The sequence below is a fragment of the Hyperoodon ampullatus genome (genome assembly GCF_949752795.1).
Source record: "Hyperoodon ampullatus genome assembly, chromosome: 3".
NCBI lineage: Eukaryota > Metazoa > Chordata > Mammalia > Artiodactyla > Ziphiidae > Hyperoodon > Hyperoodon ampullatus.
Genome location: NC_136916.1, coordinates 63440146 through 63464588, shown reverse-complemented (window position 1 = coordinate 63464588; position 24443 = coordinate 63440146). Strand labels below are relative to the sequence as shown.

The following is a 24443-nucleotide window of genomic DNA, read 5'->3' as shown; positions in this document are numbered from 1 at the left end:
AGCTGGATTGGTGATAGGCGGGGCCTCAATCTCCCGAGATGATCGGCGATAATTGGTTTATGGAAATAGCTGAGGGGAGAAGGCGAGCTCCCTGCCAAGCCTGCTCTCAGCCACCTGTCCTTCTTCACCACGGAAATGGAGTCGGGGGAGGGGAGGGCCGAGGAGCTGAGCAGGGGAAATGGGGCTTTCGAGACAAGCGTTTCACCTGTTGGGCTCCAGCACCTCATCTATCCCACTTTCACTGTGTGTGTGTGTTGGGGAGGGGTTGTTGTCATAGTAACCTGGGGTGTTTACCTCAGTGCTCCTTGACCCCTAAGTGTGCTCAGGCCTATACCGGGCATATTGTTGGGGAAATGGAGAGGGAGACATGGGATCTGTCCCTGGGAGCCCCAGTTTAGGGGACAGAGGAGCAGCACATAACTTCATTTATATAAAGTACGTCAGACCGGTGTTGCCACTGCTGTCCGTCTCCAAAGGAGAGAGAGCTCAACTTGGACGGGCGCCTGGGGGAGGAGGCTCACAAACAAGGCTTTGACAGTGGATTTTGGCAGATGCTGGCGTAGGCACTCCCCAAAAGAAAATGTGGGCAAAGCCTGTAGGCAGGCACTGAATGCTGCTGGTATTGGTAGAGGAAGGGAGGGGTAGGTAGCTTGGTGGGGAGGCCCCAGTGGCTCCCAGTGTCTACAGAAGGGGCTAAGGGATGGCAGGCTCATGGGAGGGGATTACTGCACAGGGCTTTACAATCAAGACTGAGTAGATGTCCAACATCCATATAGAAGCTTGGCTGGATGGAGAGTCCGTCACCCCAATACCCTTCCAGGAGAAGTGAGGCCCATGAAGTGGCAAGTGGACATGGCATGGCAGGCCTCACTGGGATTCCGGGCTGTGAGAAGTGTGTACCCTGACTCCGGCTGGTTGGAGGGGAGCATGCATTAAATGATCAGAAGGAACTAGGGAGGCACCTGGAATAGAAAGGACCGGAGAAGTGGTAGGGGCCAAGGAGGAGGACGGTCTTGAGGATCCTACCCCAGGACTGGGCATGGTAAGACGGGGCACTCAGAGCTGGGAGAGCAGCCCTTAGGCCTTCTCTTTCCTTTGACCATCACCTCCCACTGAGTCCAGCCCAGGCCTCTGCATCCAGGGGCCCTGCCCCACTGAGGTCGATTTGTGGCCAAACACTGTTCAGCTGGTTGTGGGATCACAGAGTGGCTCTTCCCTCCTTCCCCAGCCCTTTGCGTGCTCATATCCCAAATATCCATACCCTGGTTTCTGCTCCAGCTTGGACACCATCCCCTGCCCTCACTCTCAGCCAGCTACTTACACTACCGCATAGGGCCATGGCTCAGAGCCATCCTTAGAGGTAGGAAGGTTGGTGGCCCCATGGAGAGTGACTGTGATGACCTCCTTATCAGAGGGAGACAGGTGGCTGATGACAGAGTCCACATTCTGGGAGGTATTCGTGGGCTCCTCTGGGCCCTCGATGACCTGTGGGGAAAGCCAAGGCTGAGTGCCTCTTCCAGTGTGGTCACCTCCCTTTACTGCCTCCCTATAACTCTAGCCCCCTCTTGGTTCCCCTCCGAGTGGCTGTTTCCCTCTGTCAGCCCCACAGCCAGTCTGGAACTACAGGGGCAGTCACCTTTGACCCCGTTTTCTCCCTACCTCTGTCCCACACTCCACATCTCTGTCTCCCTCTTGCTTCCTCCAGTCCTGGATCTATCACTTCCTGCAGAATGAGACAGGCCACTCCACCTTTCAAGTCCAGTCCCACCTCTAAGCCTTTGCTTTTGCTGGTAGCCTTGCCTGTGATTTCTAAATCCTGCCCTACTTTTGAGGTTCTAGCAATTGGCCCTCTTTGCTCCTGCAACCTCACCCCAGGCCAGCTGTCACTTCAGGTCCCTCCTGTGCACAGAGCTTTATAGTTTACAAAGCCTCTCCACATGCATGGAGTCACCCAAAGCATTAAGTAGGGATGAATGAATGTGTCTTTCCCAGATGCCTCATCCTTCGTCTACCCAGAAAACCCTGCAGACCAGGAAGGAGGAGAGGTGCCTGCCTGCACATGGGGCCTCCTAGGCTGCTTGCCCCAAGCAGACATACGTGCAGGAGCTCAACAGCTCATCATCTTGTGGATTCACACGCTGGAAAGCAGAACCCTGAGCCAAGGCAGCAAAGTGGGAAAGGGAGGGAGCTTACCAAGGCCCAGGGCAGGCTCAGTTTGACTCCGGAGGCAGTGGGGAATCCAGGGAGGGTAGCAGAGTCGGGGTATGGACATGGGGCTGCTGAGGTTGAGGTGTCCTGTCGTCCCTCGGCACTGGCTGCCTGGCTCTCATTCCCAGTCCCGGGAGTTGACACAACTGACCCAGATTAAGCCTCATCTGGCAGGAGGCCACCCCCCCACCTTCTGTCCCTCCTGCTGATTAATCAGCACCAGTTGATGTGAGAGGCCCTCCTGGCCCTGGAAGAGAAGCAGTGGACCTCTTCAGGTTGGAGATGGGGCCCTGGGGGAGGGCGTCACTGGGGGCTCACCCTCTTATCTGGGAAGCTTGGCCTATCAGTCCTGCATTTCAGGGCAGGCTGTGGCAGGGGTGGCGGAGTCCTCAGAGCGGGAAGAGTCCACGGAGACCATAGAGAACGATGTGAGACAGAGGCCCAGAGAAGAGGAGGGCCTGGTCCGAGGCAGGCTTTGTGCTGGTGGCAGCCCCAGCAGGCTGGGTCCCCTGACTCCGTCCTGATGAGCACTGAATGTCTGGAGGGCTGGCTTTAAACCAGCTCTACCTCTCACCACGGCGGGACCCAAAGCCAGCCTTGCTCTGAGAATCGGTTTCCCCAATGGAACGATGAGTGCTTAAACCAGAGCGTCTGAAACTTGCCCTGCTTCCTCTGTGAGGGTCCAGGTTCCCCATACATTTCTCCCCCTTTGAGCCTGGGAGTCCCGGGCACATTTGCTTCTGACTCTGGGAAGCCTCCGGGATGAGGCAAAGGGAAGAGCTTTTTATGGCTGTTATTTCATGCAGTTCCCTGCGCTACTCCAATCTGTCAGCATCTCCTGCCAGCTCTACCTTCACACCATGTCTAGAATCTGACCTCTTCTCACCATCTCCACTTGGATTCAAGACATGGAATTCCTGCACTTGCCTCCTCACTGCTTTCTCGTTTCTGTTTGTTCTGGCCCTCCCTCCGCCCTGCCCCATCTCACAGAACAGCCAGAGTGATCCTCTACAAATTTCAACCAGACCACATCACTTCTCTGCTCAAAAGCCTGCAGTAGCTCCTTGTTTCACACAGAGCCTCACTGTGGCCTGTAAGGACTATACACTCTGGTCCAGGAAACTGACCTCGTGTCACCTCTGGGCCCCTTGCCCTCTCACTCCAGCCACACTGGCCTTCTAGTGGTTTCTCGCAACCACCAAGCTGGCTCTTGCCTCCCAGCCTTTGCCCTGGCTGACCCTTCTGCCTGGACTGCTCTTCCCTACATGTCCATCTCTGTGGCTTGTTCCTTCACTTCCTGCACATCTGACTCTTTCTCAGAAAGACCTTCCTGGTACAGGCTGTGGTCCTTGCCTAACAAGATGACTAATTAGGAGGTGAGAACATCAGCCCCCTCCCCAGCCCCAGAAGTGCCAGCCCTACAGACACTCTCCTTCCCTTCCTCTGGCTGAGGAGCCCCTCCCCCAACCCAGGACTCAGCAGAAGCCATCGCCATCTGCAGAGGTGTTGAAAGCTGCCCCCTCCTCCCCTATTCCTCTGCCAGGCCAAGGCGGGAGGAGGGGGAGGGAGGTCAGTACTCAGAAGGAACGCCTGCCAGGTGGAGGGGGAAAGAAGGAGAAGCAGCCACAAAGCCACCCCCTATCCTCATAGATCAGTGTTCCACCCTCACTGCACACCCCGTAACCCACTCACTCCCCAGCAGGTTTGATCTGGTTTGGTGATACAGGAGCAAGACTAGCAGCCTAGGGGTCGAGAGACCTAGGTTTCGGCCCAGCTATGACCCCAACTCTCTAGGTGACCTCTCTGAGCCTTAATTTTCCCACCTGGTCAATGGGGATATCTGGAACGGTTTGTAATTCAGTCTTCCTAATAACTGGCCTGAGGTTCTTGCAGTGAGGTCAGGAGAGGTGACTCATGTCCCTCCCACTCCCAGATTCCCAGGAACTGCCTAAGATGGTAGCTCCAGCCCCCTGATTGCTGTGATGAGCTCCCTAGGGCCCCAGAAGTGAGGGCCCAGCAGCATGGCAGTTACCCAAAGGCTCTCAGTGACTCCCTGGCAGCCCCAAGTCCAGCCAGGCATTTGGCAGACCAGGCCATGAGTGGCGCCTCATCTACGTCCTCCGCTCCCGCTGCACCCTCTGTGTCCTCTGTGCCTCCCCTCTGGGACAACTGTCCGGGAAATAAAGCTTGCAGGGGGTTTGGCAAGAACTGCTCATGCTTTACCATTGGGCGTGAGGCCCGCTGCCGGGCTGGCGCCTCCTGGTGAGGCCTGCAGGCGTGTGTCCGCTGGGCAGGCTGGGCCCAGGGCTAGGGAGGCCTGGGGCCAAGTAGGAGGCCTCGAGGGGGGACAGTGGGCCAACTTTTCTGCCTTCCCCTCTTTCCTGCCTATGTCTGGATGGGAATCTGCAGGCTTCCCTCAGACGTGTGCCTGCATCAGGACTGATGTCTTCTCCAAGTCCCGCCCTTACCAGGCCTACATTGGAGACTTCAGGGAACAGAAAATGTACAAGCTGAGTTACATGTGGGGGAGTGAACTGTGGGTGATGACGAAACTAAGTATGAGGTCCTACAAACCCATCTGTAGGGGTGACATAAGCCTGAGGAAGGGAAGTCACTTCCCCCGAAGACACCTCCTGCAGGCCAGGAGCAGAGCTGGATACTTCCACACCACTGGTTTATTCCCTGTTGACTCATGCAGCACTGCTAGGGTGCAGAAATCAGTGGGCAGTGTTTCTAGGCAGAGGTTTGGCTGGTTTACCACCACCCAAGACCACTCAGCCGGTACTGGCAGGGCAGGGTTATGATTCCAAAGCACAGCTCTCTCAGCTCCTCCACCGGGGCCTGGCATGTGGGAAGGCTCAGAAGTTGCTAATTCCCACTCTTACCCTCCAGACAGCCTGCCTTGCCCTCAATAAGCCAGGATTAGCCAGCAGATGTCCTGAGGGACCTGTGACTGCCCATCACTCAGGGCATTTGGGGATATGTGTGCTGGGGGGAGGGGACAAGGTGGGAGGGAGTAGGAAGATTGCACCAGCCGTGAAGGAGTTAATGGTCTATTGGGAAGGGACTTAAATTGGTTCTCCTGAGGGGAGAGATGGAAGAAGACAGTCTCCTCCACCCTTCCCTGGCCACTCCTCTGCCCCAGCAAACTGGGAGGCCATAGGAAGCAAGGAAGCCAAGTTCCACCCTCCAGGATGCCCCTGGATCCGAAAGCCATGCCACTGGAGAGGCTCTGATGGTGGCCAGTGGAGGGGGCACTGGGCTGGGAACAGTCATTTGGGCTAATTCACTCCAGGGGCCTCTGTTTCCCCAGCTCTATCACCAGGGCTTAGAGTTGAAAACGGTCCCTCAGGTTCCTTCTCGTTTCAGCGTCTAAACTTGCCTGGGAGCTATGATGGCCATGGTGAGGCCCTTCTATAGGTGCGGAAACAGGTTCAGGGACACAAAAGCCCTTGCACCAAAGCACACAGCTTAGCTCACAGGCACAGAGCCAGAAATAGAACCAGGGTCCATCCACCTCCACTTCCTGCTGTCTCTACTCTCCTCTCTCACCAGCCGTTCTTTGTATGTGATGTGTTTTCTCTGGGCCACAATGTATACACTCTAAAGCTCATAACCCAAGTAGCTAGTACTAGCACATGGTACTAACAATATGAGTTGTGGTGTTTGGAGCAGTAGAGGCTTTTCAAAAGGACACAGAAGTTGAAAATTCATAAAGAAAAGGATTGATATGATTACATTAAAAAATCCATACTGGGGCTTCCCTGGTGGCTCAGTGGTTAAGAATCCACCTGCCAATGCAGGGGACACGGGTTCCAGCCGTGGTCCCAGAAGATCCCACATGCCGCAGAGCAACTAAGCCCGTGCGCCACAACTACTGAGCCTGCGCTCTAGAGCCCGAGAGCCACAACTACGGAGTCCACGTGCCACAACTACTGAAGCCTGCGCGCCTAGAGCCCGAGCTCCGCAACAAGAGAAGCCACCGCAATGAGAAGCCCACGCACCGCAATGAAGAGTAGCCCCTGCTCGCTTCAACTAGAGAAAGCTGCACGCAGCAACAAAGAACCAACGCAGCCAAAAAATAATAAATAAATAAATTTATTTAAAAAAATCTATGCCAACTTCTATAATGGTACAAAATTCACCACAATACATAAAAAAAAAAAAGACAAACTGGAGGGAATATCTGCAGTATATATAAAAGGATGGATATCCCTAATACATACACAAAGAACACTGAAACCTGTAAACATTACCATAACAAAAAAGACATGAATGGAGGACTCACAAAGAAATACTAATATGTGACATGTAATTATGTACGTTATGAACATCCTTATAGGGGATTCTACCCAGCTATCAAAAATGTTTCCCGGGCTTCCCTGGTGGCGCAGTGGTTGAGAGTCCGCCTGCCGATGCAGGGGCCACGGGTTCGTGCCCTGGTCCGGGAAGATCCCACATGCCGTGGAGCGGCTGGGCCTGTGAGCCATGGCCACTGAGCCTGTGCGTCCAGAGCCTGTGCTCCGCAACGGGAGAGGCCACAACAGTGAGAGGTCCGCGTACCGCAAAAAAAAAAAAAAGTTTCCCAAAGCTATGAATCAAATAAAACAAATCTGGTTCCTTCTCAGGGCTCCCATGCACCCTCCCTGGATCCCCAAATCCAGTTGGGTGGGCAGGTGGGAATGAGCTTCCAGAACCAGCTGGCAGCTTAGGGCTCCCAGGTCAGGCCGGCTTGGTGCCTGGTCCCACGTGTGTGACATTCCGGAAGGAGGCTTAAAGCAGGAGGGTGGAGTCAAGAGGAGGAGCCAGTTATGGGTAGAGAACACAAGGAACCAGAGACACCAAAGTCAAGGGTAATAAAGTAGAAACCGCACTGGGGTCTTGGTACCCTTAGCTGTTTGGTTTATTTGACCTAAGAGTGTAACTGCAAAGAGGGTGTTCCCTAGTTAGCAACTACCTGTGTACCTTTGGCAAGTGACACAGTGAAGGCCATGGGTTCAGCCTTGCCAGTTAGCACAAGTAAGGGTCATGCTGCTCTGTCACTGCTGTTTATTAAGCACCTATTATGTGTCAGGCACTGTTCTGAGTACTGGGAATAGAGTAGTGATGGAAACAGACAAAAATCCCTTCTCTCCAGACATTGGAGCATTTGTGGCCGGGGGAGAAGGCTGGGCCAGGGCTGGGAGACGGTGGAGCAATGGGGCATGGGCACTGCCAGGGCAGCAACCTGGGAATTTCCTGGAGGATCTTGGAGGATGATGGTAAGCCATCGCAATAGGCTCTCTGAGCCTCTGTGACCCCCCAGCAACAAGAGGACAAAAACTCCTTTCCAGGCTGTGTGTGTGTGGGGGTGATATACCCAGTTCATGCTACGTTTCTCTCTGGGTCACAGGGAGATGGGCAGAAATCCCCAGATTGAGTTGATGACACCTGCGGGCACACCGCATTTCAGAGCCCATGTGTTCCAGGAGTATAGGACGCCTCACCGGGAAGGGCCACAGAGCCTACCTCCTTCCCCATTTCACAGCTGTGAAAACTGAGGCCCAGAGAAAGGAAGCTTCTGTCATGATTCAGGAGCAAACAAAACAAGGGACTTTGAAGGAGAGATGAGTTCATGCAGGTGCACGCCCCATGCCCCCAGGCCTCACCTTTTTCTTTTTCTGTACCATCCTTTTGGGGGCAGGAGTGTTTGGCCTTGTTTCCCAATCTTGGGGACCAGTACTTGGTATTGCTGGGTGATCAATCCTGCTCAGACAGCTGGCGTGGGTACCTTGGAGTCTTTGGGGGTGGCGCCCAGTATGGAGCATCAGTGTGGTCTCAGGGGTGCCAGACACCGGCTCTGGGACCTGGGCAAGGGTCTGGCGCTTTCTCAGCAGGGAGACATTCTGCGAGCGGAGGTGATGTGTGGGCTCTGGGCCATGGCCAGCTGGGCAGGGGTCAGCAGCTGGGCAATCGGCTCTTGGCACCCCCAGAAGGTAAAGATAGGGGTGGACCGCTCTCTGCCCAGACCTGGAAAAGCAGTGCGCTTTTCCACCCACTTGGGTCACCTGGGCAACACTGTGTGTGCTCACAGGGCAGAGCAGAAGCCACACAGACACCTGTCAGGTGCAGTGGCGGGGGAGTCCGAAGCCCTTCCCCCTATTCCTGGGGATGTGTCCTGCCTGCTCTCTGGCATTCAGTCCTCATCCTTCCTGCTCTGGGTACCCCAAACAGCCCATCAACCAAGATTCACCAGTGGTCCTGTGTGCCCAGTCACATGCTGACCACACTGCAGGAAAGGTGGAGACCCAGACACTGCCTGCAAGGAAGTTGCAGCTTGGTTGGAAAAACAGCTATTTCTGTTAGTGAACCTGCCTGCATCCTGCCTCTTTGGATGCTTATAGCCTTCTGTTTGTTTAATAGTAATAAACACAAAGTTCAGGAGAATGGTTTCCTCTTGGAGGGTGTGTGGGAAGATGGGGGAGAGAACGGGAAATAAGTAGATGTGGTATTGTAATGTTGTCCCCTTAGATTGGGTGGTCAGTTAAGAGGTGTTCATTATATTATTTTTTTATTTTTTATTTTATTTTATTTTTTTTTCGCGGTATGCAGGCCCCTCACCGCTGCGGCCTCTCCCGTTGCGGAGCACAGGCTCCGGACGTGCAGGCTCAGCGGCCATGGCTCACGGGCCCAGCCGCTCCGCAGCATGTGGGATCCTCCCAGACCGGGGCACAAACCCGTGTCCCCTGCATTGGCAGATGGACTCTCAACCACTGCGCCACCAGGGAAGCCCCATTATATTATTGAAAATAAATGATAAATAACTAAAGAGGGCTATGTACGGTCAACAATTGTTCTAGAGTACGGACCAAAGATTATGACTGATCCAATTCTGAGCTCCACAATAAATTATTACATAAATAACGACTCTTTTTTTTTTTTTTTTGAGCACTTACCACATGCTGGGCATGGTTCTGCCACCATGAGATGCAAGAATGAGGAGTGACTGGCCCTTGGCGTGGGGGTGGGGTCTGCTCCATGGGGAGACGAGGTGTGAACTGGCCTCAAAGGATGATCAATACGGGGTGGGGTTGAGAGATGTCTGGAAGACCCCTGTGGCCTGCCCCCATTCTTCTGCCAGCTGCTTTAGACACCATACGGAGGGTTCTTCCCATTTTCCTTGGTTTGGGGGCCAAGAGCAGGCCCACCCTGGCAGCAGAAAAGCTGAGGACTCACCTTTGATTAGAACTAAAAGGTCACCAGCCAAGGTCACCCACATGGTTGGGGATGCACGCTGTGAGTCCCACTTCCAGGTTTCTACCCTCCCAGGCCTGGGCCGACACTGTCACAATGGAGCATGCGTGGAGAAGACCTCAGTGGGTGGTTCCGCAGCCTCCCTAGAGTGTCTCCCCCTTCCACACAGTCCCGAACGCTTTGGCAGCAAGTCGTGGTGGCGGGAGGGGACCAGAACTACTCCAGCGCCTACAGGGCTGGCTCAGTTGAGGGCCCTGCAGCAGGGCTGGGAGAGGCCAGCAGGTCTCTTAGGGAGCAAATACTAAGGAGGCACTTGGCTCTCAGGGCTATGTGAGTATTCCTGCCGCCGCACCTCCTTAAATCCTGCACCCTAACTGCCTTGCCTGCCCAGCCCTGCAGCTCCCTACTGGCCTCTGAGCTTTCTACAGCTGCAGCTCTCAGCCCGTCGGCCTTCCTGCCTGGGAAGAAGATAATGCAATTGGGCACTGGTTCCAGGCCGTCTGGCTCCAGAGCCCTAGTGAGCCCTGAGCCCTGCACACTCAGCAGCCAACGGAAAGAGAGCCTTCCCACCGCCTCACTCGCTGGCTGCCCGGCTCCCTGCACCAAGGCCCCCTGGGACACTCACTCCTGTGCTACACTAACCTTCCCTCCAGAACTGCTTACTCCTCACCAGTGAGACGGCCATCAGCCTGGGGACTGGATGTGGCTCTCCTACCTAACTACCCCCCTCCCGCGCGCGCTGTTCTACCTGCCTCATTGCCCTTTCCCAGTAAGGGGAACTCCGCCTCCCCCAGCCAAGGGAAATGAACCTGCTCCCCAAATGTCCAGAAGACCTTCTGCTCCCCTGCCCAGGGCACCAGCCCCAAGCTTTGATGACTCAAGGAGATTCCACTGTTAGGGGAAGCAGGTAATGATTGATCTCACAGCTAATAAGTAACCCTACCCAACCCCTTCCCTCAGGAGAGAACGCTTGGTGCTGCATCATTCGGTAGGGCCAGGGGTTAAACACAGCCATTAGGGAGCCCACAGTCACTGCGCACTGGATCTGAGGCTGGCTCTTGGGGAAGGAGGGGTTCCTGCTTCTTCTGCTGGCTTTGCCCTGGGCTTGCTGGGCAGCGGGAAGAGCCTCCCCCTCCGCCTCCCCCATTCTTTCACCACCACTTCCCCACCCCCATCACTTTCTCTCCATTTCTTTTGGGTAGTTGAATTGGGCTTCTGGGAAAGGGAAGGTATAGATGAGGTGGAAATTTAGTGTGATTTTTGTAGTAAATAGCAGCCAATAGCTGTGTGATCTTGGTTCACATACTAACCCTCTCTGAGCTTTGGTTCCCTTCTTTATACAGTGGGGAAACCAGGCAGCCATGAGGACTGAAGGAGACAATGCAGGTCAAGCCCTTAGTGTTGATACTCATTTAAGTTCTCCAGAAATGTTCGCTCTTTTCCCTGCTAAACAACCTTGGACTTGGCAGGTTGTCCCCAGAAGAAATGGACCAGAAAAGTGAGAAATGTCTGCAGGTTGCAGTCTCCCCCCACCACCTGAGCCTTCACCCCCACCTCAAATATCCCAGCCTCCCTCTTCTCTTCCCCAGACCCACTCTGTTCCCAGCTTCCAAGACCATGCCCACAGCCACCTTTCTCCAGGCAGCCCCCTCGCCAGAAATCTCTTCTCCCTTCCTACCTAAATCCAATTTATCCTCAGGGTCCAGCTCAAGACATTTCATCCAGGAAGGCTTCCTGACCCCCCTTCTCTCCTGCTCTGAACAGTCCTCTGTCCACGGTAACACCTGCCTGTGCCTGTGTTTGTGAGTTCACTCCCGATAGGAAATAAACCTGAGGTCAAGCGCCTGCCCCTCCCCGAGTTACTGGCATTGTCAGCCAAGGCAGTTCCTTTATTTTTTTTATTTTTATTTATTTATTTTTTTGCGGTACGCAGACCTCTCACTGTTGTGGCCTCTCCCGTTGTGGAGCACAGGCTCTGGACGCGCAGGCTCAGCGGCCATGGCTCACGGGCCCAGCCGCTCCGCGGCATGTGGGATCCTCCCGGACCGGGGCACGAACCCATATCCCCTGCATCGGCAGGCGGACTCTCAACCACTGCGCCACCAGGGAAGCCTAAGGCAGTTCCTTTAGAGGGCCTCTACGCTCCAAATGCCACTTCCCCTCAGCACCAGCAGTGTATACAGCAGATGCTCACTCATTGGCTGAAGGGTGGCAGACTCCAGGAGGGCCCACTCCTCTGATTACAGTGGTGAATCCACAGCCCGCTAGGTCAAGGTCATCAGGGGCTGCTCTGTCCTCACATCAGCTGAGGCTCAACCTGGGAGTTTCTGCAGAGAGATTTGGGGGTGAGTAGGGGAGGACTGGCTCTGCCGTGTGCTTCAGTTTCATCTCCCACTGGGGCCCCTGGGGGCCAGTTCACACCCTACCCCTTAAGGCACTGGCCAGAGTTTGAGCTTAAGTCACTGCAGCCAGAGCTCTGCTGGGGGCACCCGGAAGCCCCTCTCTCTGTGGTTCCCTCCAGCCTGTCCTCCTTCCTGCCCTTAGTCCCGCCCACACCAAAGAAGCAGCCCAAGGACAGGGCCACCGGCTTCCTCTGAGAGTGTTCCAACTGGGGAGCAGGTGAGTGTGGCAGGAGGGTCCTCTCCCGTCACCTGTGGTGCTGGGCGGCTCCCATTTGAACCGTACATCCATTCTCCCTCTTCTCCACCCTGCGCTGTGCCCAGAAGGCTGACCCATGTGGCCACTTCAGTGGGTTCTGGTTGAGTTGGGTTTATGGGAGGGCCATCAGAGAGCTAGGAAGATCCGCCTGGCTGGTTCTCTGGGTTGGCTGGTCCCTCTCCCCAGGGCCACCCTGCCTGGCAGGCAGCACTCTCCATACAGCTGACCCTCCAGGTCATCGTTCCCCCTCTTGCCTGTTCAGGTCTAAGAGTCAGTGACGACTCTTCTCACTTACTAGCCCCCAGGGGACTACACTGTCCCTCTTGTTCTTCCTAAACATGACCCTCAACTTTGCAAATAGCCCCTCTAATAAATTCCCCTCAAATGACAGAATTTGAATGCCTTCTTTTTCCTACAAGGCCCTCAACTGATGCACCTGCTGCGTGAGCCCCTCTTTGTGGGCCTGAGCGCTCATCTGATAAATACCCTGGTATTGCCACCAGTCTCATCACCTCCACATCTTCACACCCTGCTAACGATGAGTGAGCTCTTACTTTGTGCCAGGCGCTGTGCCCAGAGTTTACCTCACTGTCTCATTTCATCCTCTCATTCACAGCCCCAGGACTTATTGTTTTTACTCCATGTTAAAGAAGAGGAAACAGATGCTCTGAGAAATGAAGGGACTTGTCCAAATTTTGAAGCAACAGAGTTAGGATTCGAATGCAGATCTGCTGGCTCCAAAGCCTGTGGTCATAACCACCAAAGCATATTGCTTTTTCCTTTACTCCCAGGGCAAGGGGTCACATCTCTCCATCCTTCACTCCTAAAACTAATAAAAGGTCAAATTCAGAGATGAAAACACCTGACCTCTTGAATGGGGCTAAAGAGCTGCTCTGTGACAGTGCTGTCCACAGACACCAAGAGTCAAAGGAGAGAGAGGTGGAGCATCCTGGAGGCTCACTGGGCACGGCTGGGCCAGGTCCCTGTAAACCAGGGCAGAAGTTGGGGTGTCCAGAGGAGGCCATTCTATCCAGCACAAACGGGTGGCAGTGTTGTTTGGTGGAGTCCTGGTGCTTGGGGGCTATGCCTGGGATCAAGCTCCCAGTTCCAGCTAAGCCTCTTCAATGCAGCTTGTCTGCTCTCTGGGTGGTGGATCCTGGAGGCACTGGGCGGCTGCCCTCTGACCTTCCTCTGGTGCCCTACTATGCAGAGGTGACCTGGATCTGCTCAGTCAGTGGCTGCTGGGCCTAATGCGTGTGCCTCCATCATGGCGTACTTGATAGTCCCAAACTTGTCACTGTGCCTCGTTTCTGTCCCTCAGGACTGACCAACCAGCCTGGCCCAGCACCATCACACTGGGCAGCAAAAAACACCATCAACCAGCTTGGAATCCGCCAAGCGAGGCTTTAACTGTGGCTCCTCCAGCCCCAGCAGCAAGCATTTGCACAAGTCCTTTGACCAGCTGGGGCCTCAATTCCTCATCTGCAAAGCAGCAAGGAATATCTACCTTGCAGGGGTGTGGTGAGGATCAGGTGAGAGAATGGACGCCTGGCACATGGCAGGTGGTCCAGAAAACCGAGCTTCCCCCATGTTTATGCCAGTTTGTGCCAATCTGGAGTCCCTGCGGCCCCAGCTGTGCAACGGGAGACTTGGGGTGATTGTTATGGATATGCTGTTCTCCTTGTTGGCTGTCACCGCGTCCCTTAGCTCAGCAGGCATGTTTATTGATCACCGCATTGAAGGAGTCCTCTCAGCATTGGTAACCAGAGCTCTCGTTTGGGGCAGCCCAGGTCCCATCATCGCACCATGAATCACTTTGCTAAAGAAGCAACGTGGTTTTTGGGCATTTTTCTTTTGCAGAATCAATAACTCGTTAACAAAGGACTGAATAAAGGGGTAAGCAGGGAAGGAGACCTGCCATTCCCTTCCATCAGGAGGGGGCGGAAGAGGGACCCTGTCAAGGTCGAGGGGTCCACTCAGGGCAGAGAGGCCTTGGGGGGGGCAGTAGGTTCAACCAGTTCCCTCACCCCAACTCTTCTGACCCGCAAGTCTGACCAAGTTCCTCCTCTGCTTTGATAAACATTTCAGTAGGCCCCACTGCTCTCAGGAGAGACGCTGACTCTCTCAGGAGCCTCATGGTCGGCTCACCCCAGCCCCTCCAGCCTCATTGCTGTCGATCCCTGCCTCACACCCACGCTCCAGCCACACTACACGTCTGCAGTCCCCTGAAAGGGCTCTGGTCTCTCCAGCCTCCTGGCCTTCACCTAAGCTCTGCCTGGACTGTCCTCCCTCTACCAGCCTGAATAATTCATCATGTTTCTTCAAGACACAAATGGAACAACCTCCAGCAAATCTTCCCTGAAACCTTCCCCCACTGCCTCCACTTCCACCCAGGGGCATCAGATCCGTAGACCCTGGGCCTCCCCCTGGCCTGGCTCATGACCCACTATTGACTTTTCGGGGAGAGGGTCTGTCTCCTCTGAGGGTAGAGACTGTGCCTGGTGATGCCTTGTCCCCAAGGCCCAGGCTGTTGCCTGGTACAGAATTGGTGTCAAGTGGGTGCTCACTGAATGAGTGAGGGATGACGTTAGCATCAGATGCTTTCCTCCTCCCTGCTAGTTCCCCAGATGCCCCCACTTCAGCCTGGGACAGTGATGCCTGCTCCCCAAATAGCCCTCTCTCTTCCAGAGAACAAGCCCTCAGGGGCCTTCTTCCCCTACTCGGGCATGAATATTTGGTGTGAACCTCATAAGAAGAGCTAACAATTAACAAGCGCTTGTTATGTACCAGGCACTATTCTATGCATTTTACATTTGTTAACTCGGTGCTCACAACTGCGTGTGAGGTAGGTACAACTGTAACCCCCTTTTACAGATGGGAAAACAGAGACAGTACCAGGAGCTGAACAGCCAAGCTTAGACCCAGGCCATGTGGCTGTAGAACCTGCATTTGTCATCACAGCCCTCTCCCTTAATGAGGTGCTTGTGGGGAGTTTGGGGGTGGGGGGGACAGCCCAGAGCACCCCACTCCCAGGATGGGGCCTCAGGGCCCACTCTGCAGCTGGAATGAGCCAGCAGGTCCGAGGAATTCCAGTTACAAGAAACTGCTTATTCAGGCTTTACCTGCTGGGATCCCTTGATTCCCTCCCTCTCATTCCCTCCTCAGCACCAGCCCCTCGTCCACACCGGCCGCCCACCGTCTCTACCAGAGAGCAGAGCCTCTGGCCCTAATCTCATTTGCGGCCATGAAATCGCATTTGCAGCGTATTAATGCAGCATGGAGCTGGCCCAGCCCTGCCTGTCTTCCTGGAGGAGAGGAGCCTGGAAAGCATTCTTGTGGGGAGGCGCGTCCCGGAACACCCACCGACAAAAAGCAATTATGCTTTAAGAGGAAGATTAAAATAATATCCTCCGCAACAATCCCCACCCGCCGGCCTCAGCTCCACCCAGCCTCCACCACCTCCCGACAGTGATTCAAGGGAGGCTTCCTGCTGGGGGGCGGGGGTGGCAGACTCAGTTCTCTCCCTCCGAGGAGGATGTGCCCCCAAGGCCTGGCCCCTCACCTGCCCCCGCATTCACCACCCTTTACCTCCCTGAGTTCCCCAAAGAAACTATGCCCTCTCAAGCCTCTGGGCCTTTGCCTAGGCTGTTCCCTCTGCCTGGAATGTAGCCCCCCAACCCTTGTTTATCTGGCAGGCTGCCATTCACTCCGCATAATAATCATAGGTTAAGTTTTCGAGCATTTAGTGTGTTCTTTAAATTTACTACATATTCAATTCAACAATTCTGTCAGGGGACTATTGTCATTATTCCCATTTTATAGGTGAAGAAAGAGGGCCACAGAGAAGAAGTCCCATAGCTGGAAGGTGGCAGAGCAGGAATTTAAAGGAGAACATTCACCCTTTCGCCCAGGGTAAGCCCAGCTGCTTCCCCTCCTGTACCCATGAATGCAGTGGTCTCACTGTGGTGTCTGATCTCCCTGAGGACTCTGAGAGGCCAGGCCTGGAGGAGAATTGGGGTTTAACAAATAATTCTTGGGTGGAAGAATCGACACACCTCCCTGCAGGGATAGAAGGGGTGCGGATGTGTGTCCCATTTCTGCCCCCGAAGCTGTATCCTTCCAGTGGTGCCTTCCAGTTTATCCGTATTGGAATTGGAATCTATTTGGAATCCCCTCTCCTCCAGGAAGGGCTCCTGGACTGCATGCGGTCAGGTTAGCATATCATTTAATCTTCATAATCACACTGCAAAGTAGGCATCATTATCCCCATATTACAGAGGAGAAAACAGAGGGTCAGAGAAGTGAAGTGACTTGATCAGGAACACTAAGTTTGAGGCAGAGCAGGGATCTGAATTCAGGCCTGAATCCAGCGTCGTCGATGTTTATCCACAGCATCTTCTTGGCAGTGACTCACTCTCACTCCTCAGATAGGGTGGGTAAGGGCTTAATTCTGTGCTGGGGCTATTTATGCAACACTTTTTTCTAAGTGGCATCAGCCAACTCCAGTAGGCCAGGGGGTTTGCCTGGGGACTCTGAGTCACTGACAGCCCCAACCCCATCCCCAGTCCTGCTCCCAAACCACCCGGCACAACAATGAGCAATTGCTGTTAGGGTCAGCTTAACACTGAGTAATCTGTCTGGGCTGGACTTGGTGTGAGATGGGGCCACCAGCAAGAAATCTGTTGCCCCAAATGCTTGCCCATGAGCCTGTCATGTTGCCTAGAAAGCCCACTGAAGAATGATCTCCCTGGGAAAGAACACTACAAGTCATTCCCTCCTCTGTGCTGATTACTGTATCAGAAAAAGCAAAATATATGGTGGGGACCTGGATTCTAGCCTGGCTTTGCTACTGAGTCAATAGGAAGCCACGAGTAAATGGTTTACTTCTCAAGGGCTCAGTTTCTTGCTCTAGAAAATGGACATTATCAAGGCTAAACTGCCCACCTCCCAAGACCCATGCAGTGCTCTAATGGGCTTTGTAGTTTCCCCCCTTTGCCAGCCTGGCTCCAAGCAGCCTGGGCAAATGGTATAGCAAAGGGCTCAGAGCCCGGGAGCCTCCATTCCCTCGGCATCCCCTGCAACTCCTCATCCCACAAACATGCTCTCTCCGCTCCATCCTTTCTCCCTGCTTACTGTTCCTTCACACACCTCATGCTCCCACACCTTTGCTTACCCTGTTCTCTCCGCTTGAAAACGACTCCCCTCAGTCCCTACTGGAATCGCACCCATTCTTTGAGGCAGGGATCAGATGTTCCCCATTTGTGAGGTGGGTTTTAATGAACCAAGCAATTTTCCACCCTCTTCCTCACCTGACCCTCACAACCTCCATGTCAGTGGGTACTGCTCTGCCCACTGTACAGATGAGGAACTTGAGGCCCAGGGAAGTAAGTGATTTGTTCAAAGTCATACAGCTCTTATACAACTGCAAAATGGAGTCCTAAATCAAGGTCTTTTGATTCCCAGTCAGAACTGGCTTTCCTACGGCAGACTGAGTCCTTGATGACCACCCAGCTCATGCCCATCGCTTCCTCCCCAAGCTCCAGCAGCCCTCACAGTGAGCTTTTTAAGTCATGGTCTTCCAACTCCTATTTCCTCTCCCCACCTAGCCTGGTGGCTCCCCAAGGGCTGGGAGATCAGCTACCTTGTTTACTGCTGGGGGAGTGGATGGATGAATGGTTGGATGGACAGATGATCACTGGGGGCCAAGGGAGGTTGGACCATTGGACCCAAGGGCAGGCTGTCAGATCCAGGTAGAGAAAGGATACCCCTGACTCATCCTCCATCCATCCTGCTGGCCTCAGCTGCGCCTGAGCCCAGGGACTCTGCAGAACCAGCCGGGGACCCAGGCTGGGGTGTCTCAGCTGACGGGCCAACCCCTCACCAGGGTCATGGCAGGCCAACAGGGTACTGTCAGCTTTCTTTCCCTGCTGCCCTCCCCCATCCGCTGTTTTATTAGAGACCAGTTATTTATTTATTTTTTTAAAAAAATATATTTATTTATTTATGGCTGCGTTGGGTCTTCGCTGCTGTGCATGGGCTTTCTCTAGTTACGGTGAGCAGGGGCTACTTTTCGTTGAGGTGCATGGGCTTCTCATTGCGGTGGCTTCTCTTGTTGCAGAGCACGGCCTCTAGGCACACGGGCTTCAGTAGTTGTGGCTTGCAGGCTCTAGAGCGCAGGCTTAGTAGTTGTGGTGCATGAGCTTAGTTGCTCCGCGGGCACGTGGGATCTTCCCGGCCCAGGGATTGAACCCGTGTCCCCTGCATTGGCAGGCGGATTCTTAACCACTGTGCCACGAGGGAAGTCCTAGAGACCAGTTATTAAAGACTGGTTTCACACGGGGTTTTAATTTAACCTCATACATCACACATGCCATATCCCCAAAGCTTCTTTCTCCTCTGCTAGAGGCTGCACTTGGAGGGTTTGTACAGAGATAAAGCCAGGAGGGTCCCAAGGAGGTATGGGTCTGTGTGTGGGAGGGGGTGTGCCTCATGTATGTCCGTCAATGAGTTGGTGTGAATCTATCATTGTGATGTGGGGAGTGGGTCTCTGCATGTCCAGGATGTGGTGGGTTTGTGTATATCCAACATGTGTGTGTCCTTGTGTGTCTGCACGTCTGTGAGAGTGGCTGTGTTCCCGAGTGTCTGTTGGGGGAACATCTACTTTCCAAGGGTGTGAGCGAGGGAGAAGAGAGAAAGATGACCCTAAAAGGCGTGACAACTGGACCCTCCTGCCCCTCCTGCCTCCTTTCACATGAAGGTAATTTCTGGAGGTGAGAAGGCTACCATAGTCCCCCCTGCCACCCCACCCCCACCCCGGAGCCCCTCAGCTGCTGGGCCTGGGCTGGCTGGGAGGACATCAGAGCCGGGTACCCCCTTCCTCTCCATTTCCCCTTCACCACACACATAGCACACATTCACACACACACACACACACACACACAGAGGGCCTCCAGGAGGTGTGAGTGAGCGGCAGCCCCTGGCTGGGGTGGGGGAAGGCAGTGATGGGGGAGGGGCAGCGGGGCCATCTGGTATGCTCAGATACAACAATCTGCTAATGGAGTTTCTTCCCAGACCAGCGCTCAGGCTGACCCAGCCTTCTCTACCCTGAAAACTGGTACCCGGGTCCCAGAGACAGTGGGCTTCACAAGTTCCCAACACCCTTCCCATGGGAGGCCAGCTAGGCAAGCAGGAGCTACCCTCTTTTCTAGATGCAGAAACTGAGGCCCAGACGCATCTGCTTTGCCTAGTACAGACATCCCAACTCATTACTAGAAGAGCATTTATTAAACCCTGCCTGCAGGGCACGGCTAACCGTATACCAGCTCATTTAATTTTCCCAGCAACAGAGGGCATAGGAATTGTCCTCCCCCACTTTACAGATGTGAAAATGGAGGCTGAGGGAAGTTATATAACCTGCACAAGGTCACACAGCTACTAAATAAATGTTAGAGACTGATCTGAACCCAGATCCACCTGACCCCACTGTACCTGCCTCTCACTGCAAGTTGGCTGAACCCCAAACTCTCCTATAACCCACCCGTCTGAGCTCTAGGCACCGACTCCAAAGGCATGTATGGAGACTTGGAAATCAGGCAGGCGGGGTGAAGAGACTGGCTCGGGCAAGGACATAAATATGGGACCCCCCCAACTTACATATTTTCAGGTCATATCCACTATGTCCAGGGACTTTTGAGGCCCTTCAGAGGCCCCTGTGGGCAGAAGGTCTTTCAGGGCCACCCAGGAGCAAGAAGGGCCAGCAGGTAGCTTGCAGGGTCATTGTGGTACAAATAGCCAAGGGCCTTTCTCTTCCTGAGGAGGGTCTGGCCACCTCCCTCACCGCCCCTCCCCCGCCCCCCCCAACCCCGGGGCGAGCCCTGGCCAGCCCCGCCTCTCCTGCCAGCCTTAGCTCTCCTCGGCGACTGGTGATGGGTCTACACCCCTCCCTGCATGGGTGACAGGGCTCTCTGGGAACGTCTTGACAGTGCCTTTGTTCCCCAGAAATAAAAGAAAATCGAGCTACAAAGGGAAACCTCAGGTAGCTTTTAAGGGAGCTCAGCCGCCTGGGGCAGAGTGTGTTTAAGCTGGAGGCAGTTGTCACAGGAGCAGAAGGGGGAGCCGCCCTCAGTCCTCTCCCACCCCCCTCCCCCCCTTGATTGAGTTTACACAAGGAAAAGGCTCTTCCAAACAGCAGCAAAGGAGAAAAATCAATGAGAATTGATAGAGAAATGTAAAGCAGCCGTGTGTGTGTATATGTGTGCGTGTGTGTGTGTGTGTGTGTGTTAGGCACAGCAGAAGTATGCTGCCTGGACCCAGGCTGACCTGCTCGGCCCCAGACCAGGGGAGTGGGGGCTGGGAGTCACTCCCCGGCACGTGCCTGTGGCGGGGTGCTGGTGGCTGGGGGAGGGGCAGCAGCCGAGTCTCTCACTCGAGTTAAGAGAGAGATTAATATATTCAATCCACTCGGGGTAATTGAGGGAACAATTGGAGTGTTTTTCTAAAGCCCGTAAAACTGCCTCATTTGCAAGGAGCTGACCTGCTCACATCCTCGGTAGGTGATGGAGCACAGGAAGGGAGGGGGAAGGGTGACATTGGGGCCCCAATACTGAGGGACTGGGGCATTAGCTTGGGAGGGGGTTAGCAGTCCTGATCTAACCTGTTCTCACCTTTCGCACCTTGTTAGTAGCAGTCCAAGCCTCTGTTTCCCCACCTGTGAAATGGGCTGTGGGCATCCCCCTACACCATGAGATTGGATACAGGAGGGAAGCCGACACTGACCCTGAAGGTCTGGCACTGAGGTGTAGGGGCGTGCGCAAAGAAGTACCCAGCTCCCCCGCCAGGCCAGCTTCCCACCCCCACCCCAGATGAACCGGGCAGGAATGTTAATGAAATCCAACAGTGTGTGCGCCTTTAGACCGTTCGCATCTCCAGGGAAACAGAAATAGTATATACAATAGTGTGCAATAAAAGGCAGAATGAATTGAAAAGCAGAGCAGGAAGGGGAAGAGAGTGAGGGCCTGGAGTGCGCTGGCCCGAAGGCAGAAAGACACCTGGGGATGGAAGTGTGCGGGTCTGGAGATCTAGCCAGAACTGGGACCCGAAAAGGATGGAGAGAATCAGAGAGGGGGGTGGGGGAGGGGAGGAAGGAAGGAACAAAGGCACACAGACGCAGAGACACAGTTTCGGGGACCGCAGGCAGCAGGGACGCCAGGAGAGCCACTGACTGCTCGTTCCCCTCCACTCCTTTTTATGAAACCCCCCCTGCCTGTTGGTGCCAAAGCCACAATCAGAATCCACAGGATTAGAGCCAGGTGCTCAGCATTTGGTGATTGCTTTATTAGCTTTTTCTTCTTTTTTTTTTCCCCTCCAGGGCAAAAAAAAAAAAAAAATGTTTTAAATGGAAAGAATTAAAAAAAAAAAAAGACCCTTGAAAGCATCATTTAAAAGGCTCCTCGGGAACAGAATCATTTCCTTGAAACAAAACTGCGATTGTTTGCAAGAGGTAAATGCAGGGGAGGGAGCCCACCTCGCCCCCTCCTTCCCCTCCCCCCACCCCTTCCGCGTGGGTGGAAGCTTCAGGGCCTAGCAAGAAGGAGCCCCCAGGATGGCTCACAGAGCTACCAGCAAGGAATTTTAAAGTTCATGTTTCCCGAAATTTCTTGACTGGGAATTTCCAGTCCACAGTTTCCCTCGTAAAGGGCGCTGCCCTGCAGGAGTTTGTCCTTATGCCTTCAGGATCTCTTAGAGAGGTGAGTGAGGTAGAGGAGGGATTGCGGCCCCTGAGGGCCCTGCGGCTCCCAGCCCAAAGCTGTTGTGGCCTCCCCTGCCCCGTAATTCCCCAGGAGGCCTCATATGCCCTTAAAAGAGTTGAGCGGGAGTCACCCCCAAGGGTTCAACAGCCATATTTGGCCTGCACCTTGCTATTTCCCTCATCCTTGGGGACCTACTCTGCCCGGCACTGGACAGGCCACCCTTATTCTGGTCAGATAAACTCTCTCTTGCCCTGGGGAGAAAGGGCCTTGGGGGTGCCGGAGTGGCACAGCCCTGTGGTCTCAAACCTGCCAAGAGGCGAAGGACGCAGCATCAAGGGACAGGATGAGTCTGGTGGAGCTCCGCCCAGAAAGGAAGCCAGTAGAGGACACTGCAGCTGGCAGGAAACCTGGAGCTGATTCCCTCCCATGCACAGTAAACTTCCCACTCCAGCCACTGCCTGCACGGCCCAGTCCCCCAACTCGTGGGTCAGGGCCCGAGGGAATGATCTCTACCCTGGAGTCTGTTAGTACCTGCTGGAAATACTCATGGGGGATAAGCCCGCACTACCAGCAACCCCCACTCCCTCCCCACCCCCGCCACCTCCCTATCTCCCCACACACATAACAGGAAACGTGAGTACTGAAGAAGGGAAGATGTTAGCTCAGGGGAATTCATTGTCCCAGCAGAGTCTCCAGGATTTCTGGAATGCTATGACCATGGCTGAGAAGCAAAGTGATTCAAAGTCAGTCACTGAAGCTTCACACTGAGCCCTGCCTCCTGTTCCCTACTCACTCTTGATCACTGCATTAATAATCCCCCTGCCCTCTGCCCCCCGGCTCCACACTTACCCCATCTCTCAACCCATAACCATCATCAGTTCTGGCTTAAAAAACGGACACACAAGTTGGAGAGCAACTTGTGAGCTTACAATAAAGTTTGAAATTGAATAGATTCAATGGTTGAAATGCCTGACCAGACAGGACCGAGGCTAGTTTGGAAGGGACAAAATCAATGCAGGGAAGGCTTCCTGTACGAGGTGGCCTTGAGGTTATCCATTGGCATCTAGAGCCTAGAAATCCATTCCTGGCCTTGAACTGAATATTGCTGAAGTTGGTCTACACTCAAGAATGCAGTTCCCTCCTCTCCATCTGTCCTGCTCACCGCCTTTTCCCCTCACCAGCCCCACCCGCCCCAAGATTGCTTCCTCCTCCTCTTCAGTTGAGAATCAAAGAGAGCTGGGTTAAGTCCTTCTGTCCTGGGCTTCATTTTCCCTAACTGCGAGGAGGGGAGGGAGGATGGTTTTAAAGATCCCTGTGGTTCTAGGCCACATCCACTTCCCCAGGGAGCTGGCCACAGGCCCGGAGGACAGCCTGTGGCCCCACCCCACGCTGAGAGCCTGGTCATGGTGCTGTCCTACCAGCTGTGTCTTTGAGCCTCCAAAGACACCAGAAAGGTGCCCCCCGCTTCCTCAGGCTGAACTGCTGGATGAGTTTGCCTGAGCTGAAAGAAACAGCCCCTCCATTCTCTGAAGGACCCCTCTCCGTTGTCTGTTCTCCGCTGGCTTCCTGGCCCTGTTGTCAGGGCTGTGATGGCTGACCCCACCCCCAGGAGGGAAGCGATTTTCCTCTCCCTTGAAAGCCATTTTCTTGTCTTGGTAGAAGCAGACATCTGACACTTTAAGAGGGAGAACGGCTGGGAAATGACAGCATTAAATAACAGAAATTAGAGCTGCCTCGGATGGCTCAGCCATCTCACAGTCCCCCTTCCCTGCAGCAGTCCCACCCTCCCTCAGAGGCATTCAGAGCTGCAGCCTGCAAAGAACTGTCCACGTGGCCCCTGGCTCAGGTGGCCAGGGCATGCTGGGACATCATAGACAGCAGGGGACTGCTTCTCCCTGAGCTCTGAGCTTCTTGCGTATCTAGTCCTGTAACAAACTGTAGAACATGTCGGAACCCAGGTATCATCCATCTCACTCACAAGCTCACCGCTGTATCTTCAGCACCCAGCACAGAGCTGGGCATACAATAGGTGGTCAAAAGTATTTGTTGATCGACTGACTAATGAATGAATAAACAGGGGCCAAAGTAGTCCATGTAACAGACTGAGACCTGGGCAAGAGAAGTCGGTGCCTGGTCCCTGGTCCATCCTTCCAGTTCTCCTGGCACATTCTGCCAGATTACTCTGTCTAAACCACGGGTCAGATTGTCCTTCTCATGCACAAACCCCTCTGGTGGTCCCCCATTGCCTCCTGAATTGAATATCCACCTAGCTCTTTTGTCACTGTTCCTGACTCCTTCCACTTTCTCCCATCCGTCAGCCATCTTCCAGCCCAACTCAGCCCACCACAGTGGGCTCCACTTCAGCCCAGACCAATGCGCTGTGGGGTGGAGGTGCTGCAGGAGAACCAGGCACCTTTGGCTGTAAACTTTTGGTTTCAACCTCAGCTCATTCTGCTGCCAGCCAAACCCTCTCCTTTTCAGCCAGCTCATTCTGGTCCCTGCTCCTTGGAATATGCTCCTCAAAGTCCAGAATTGCCATTCCTAAATCTTACCCACCTAGCATGGGATCTGATAGAGTCAGCACTTAACAAATGT

The 24443-nt window shown here is 54.2% G+C and overlaps 1 protein-coding gene across 1 annotated transcript in view; it reads right to left on the bottom strand.

The window, feature by feature from the left end:
* The window catches only part of CCDC33 (coiled-coil domain containing 33), a gene marked incomplete at both ends in the record, with an annotated part of 124137 nt that overhangs the window by 97282 nt on the left and 2412 nt on the right, over positions 1-24443 (bottom strand). The window contains 1 exon segment of the mRNA XM_079700120.1: positions 1322-1485. Coding sequence (XP_079556246.1) covers positions 1322-1485 — 164 coding nt within the window.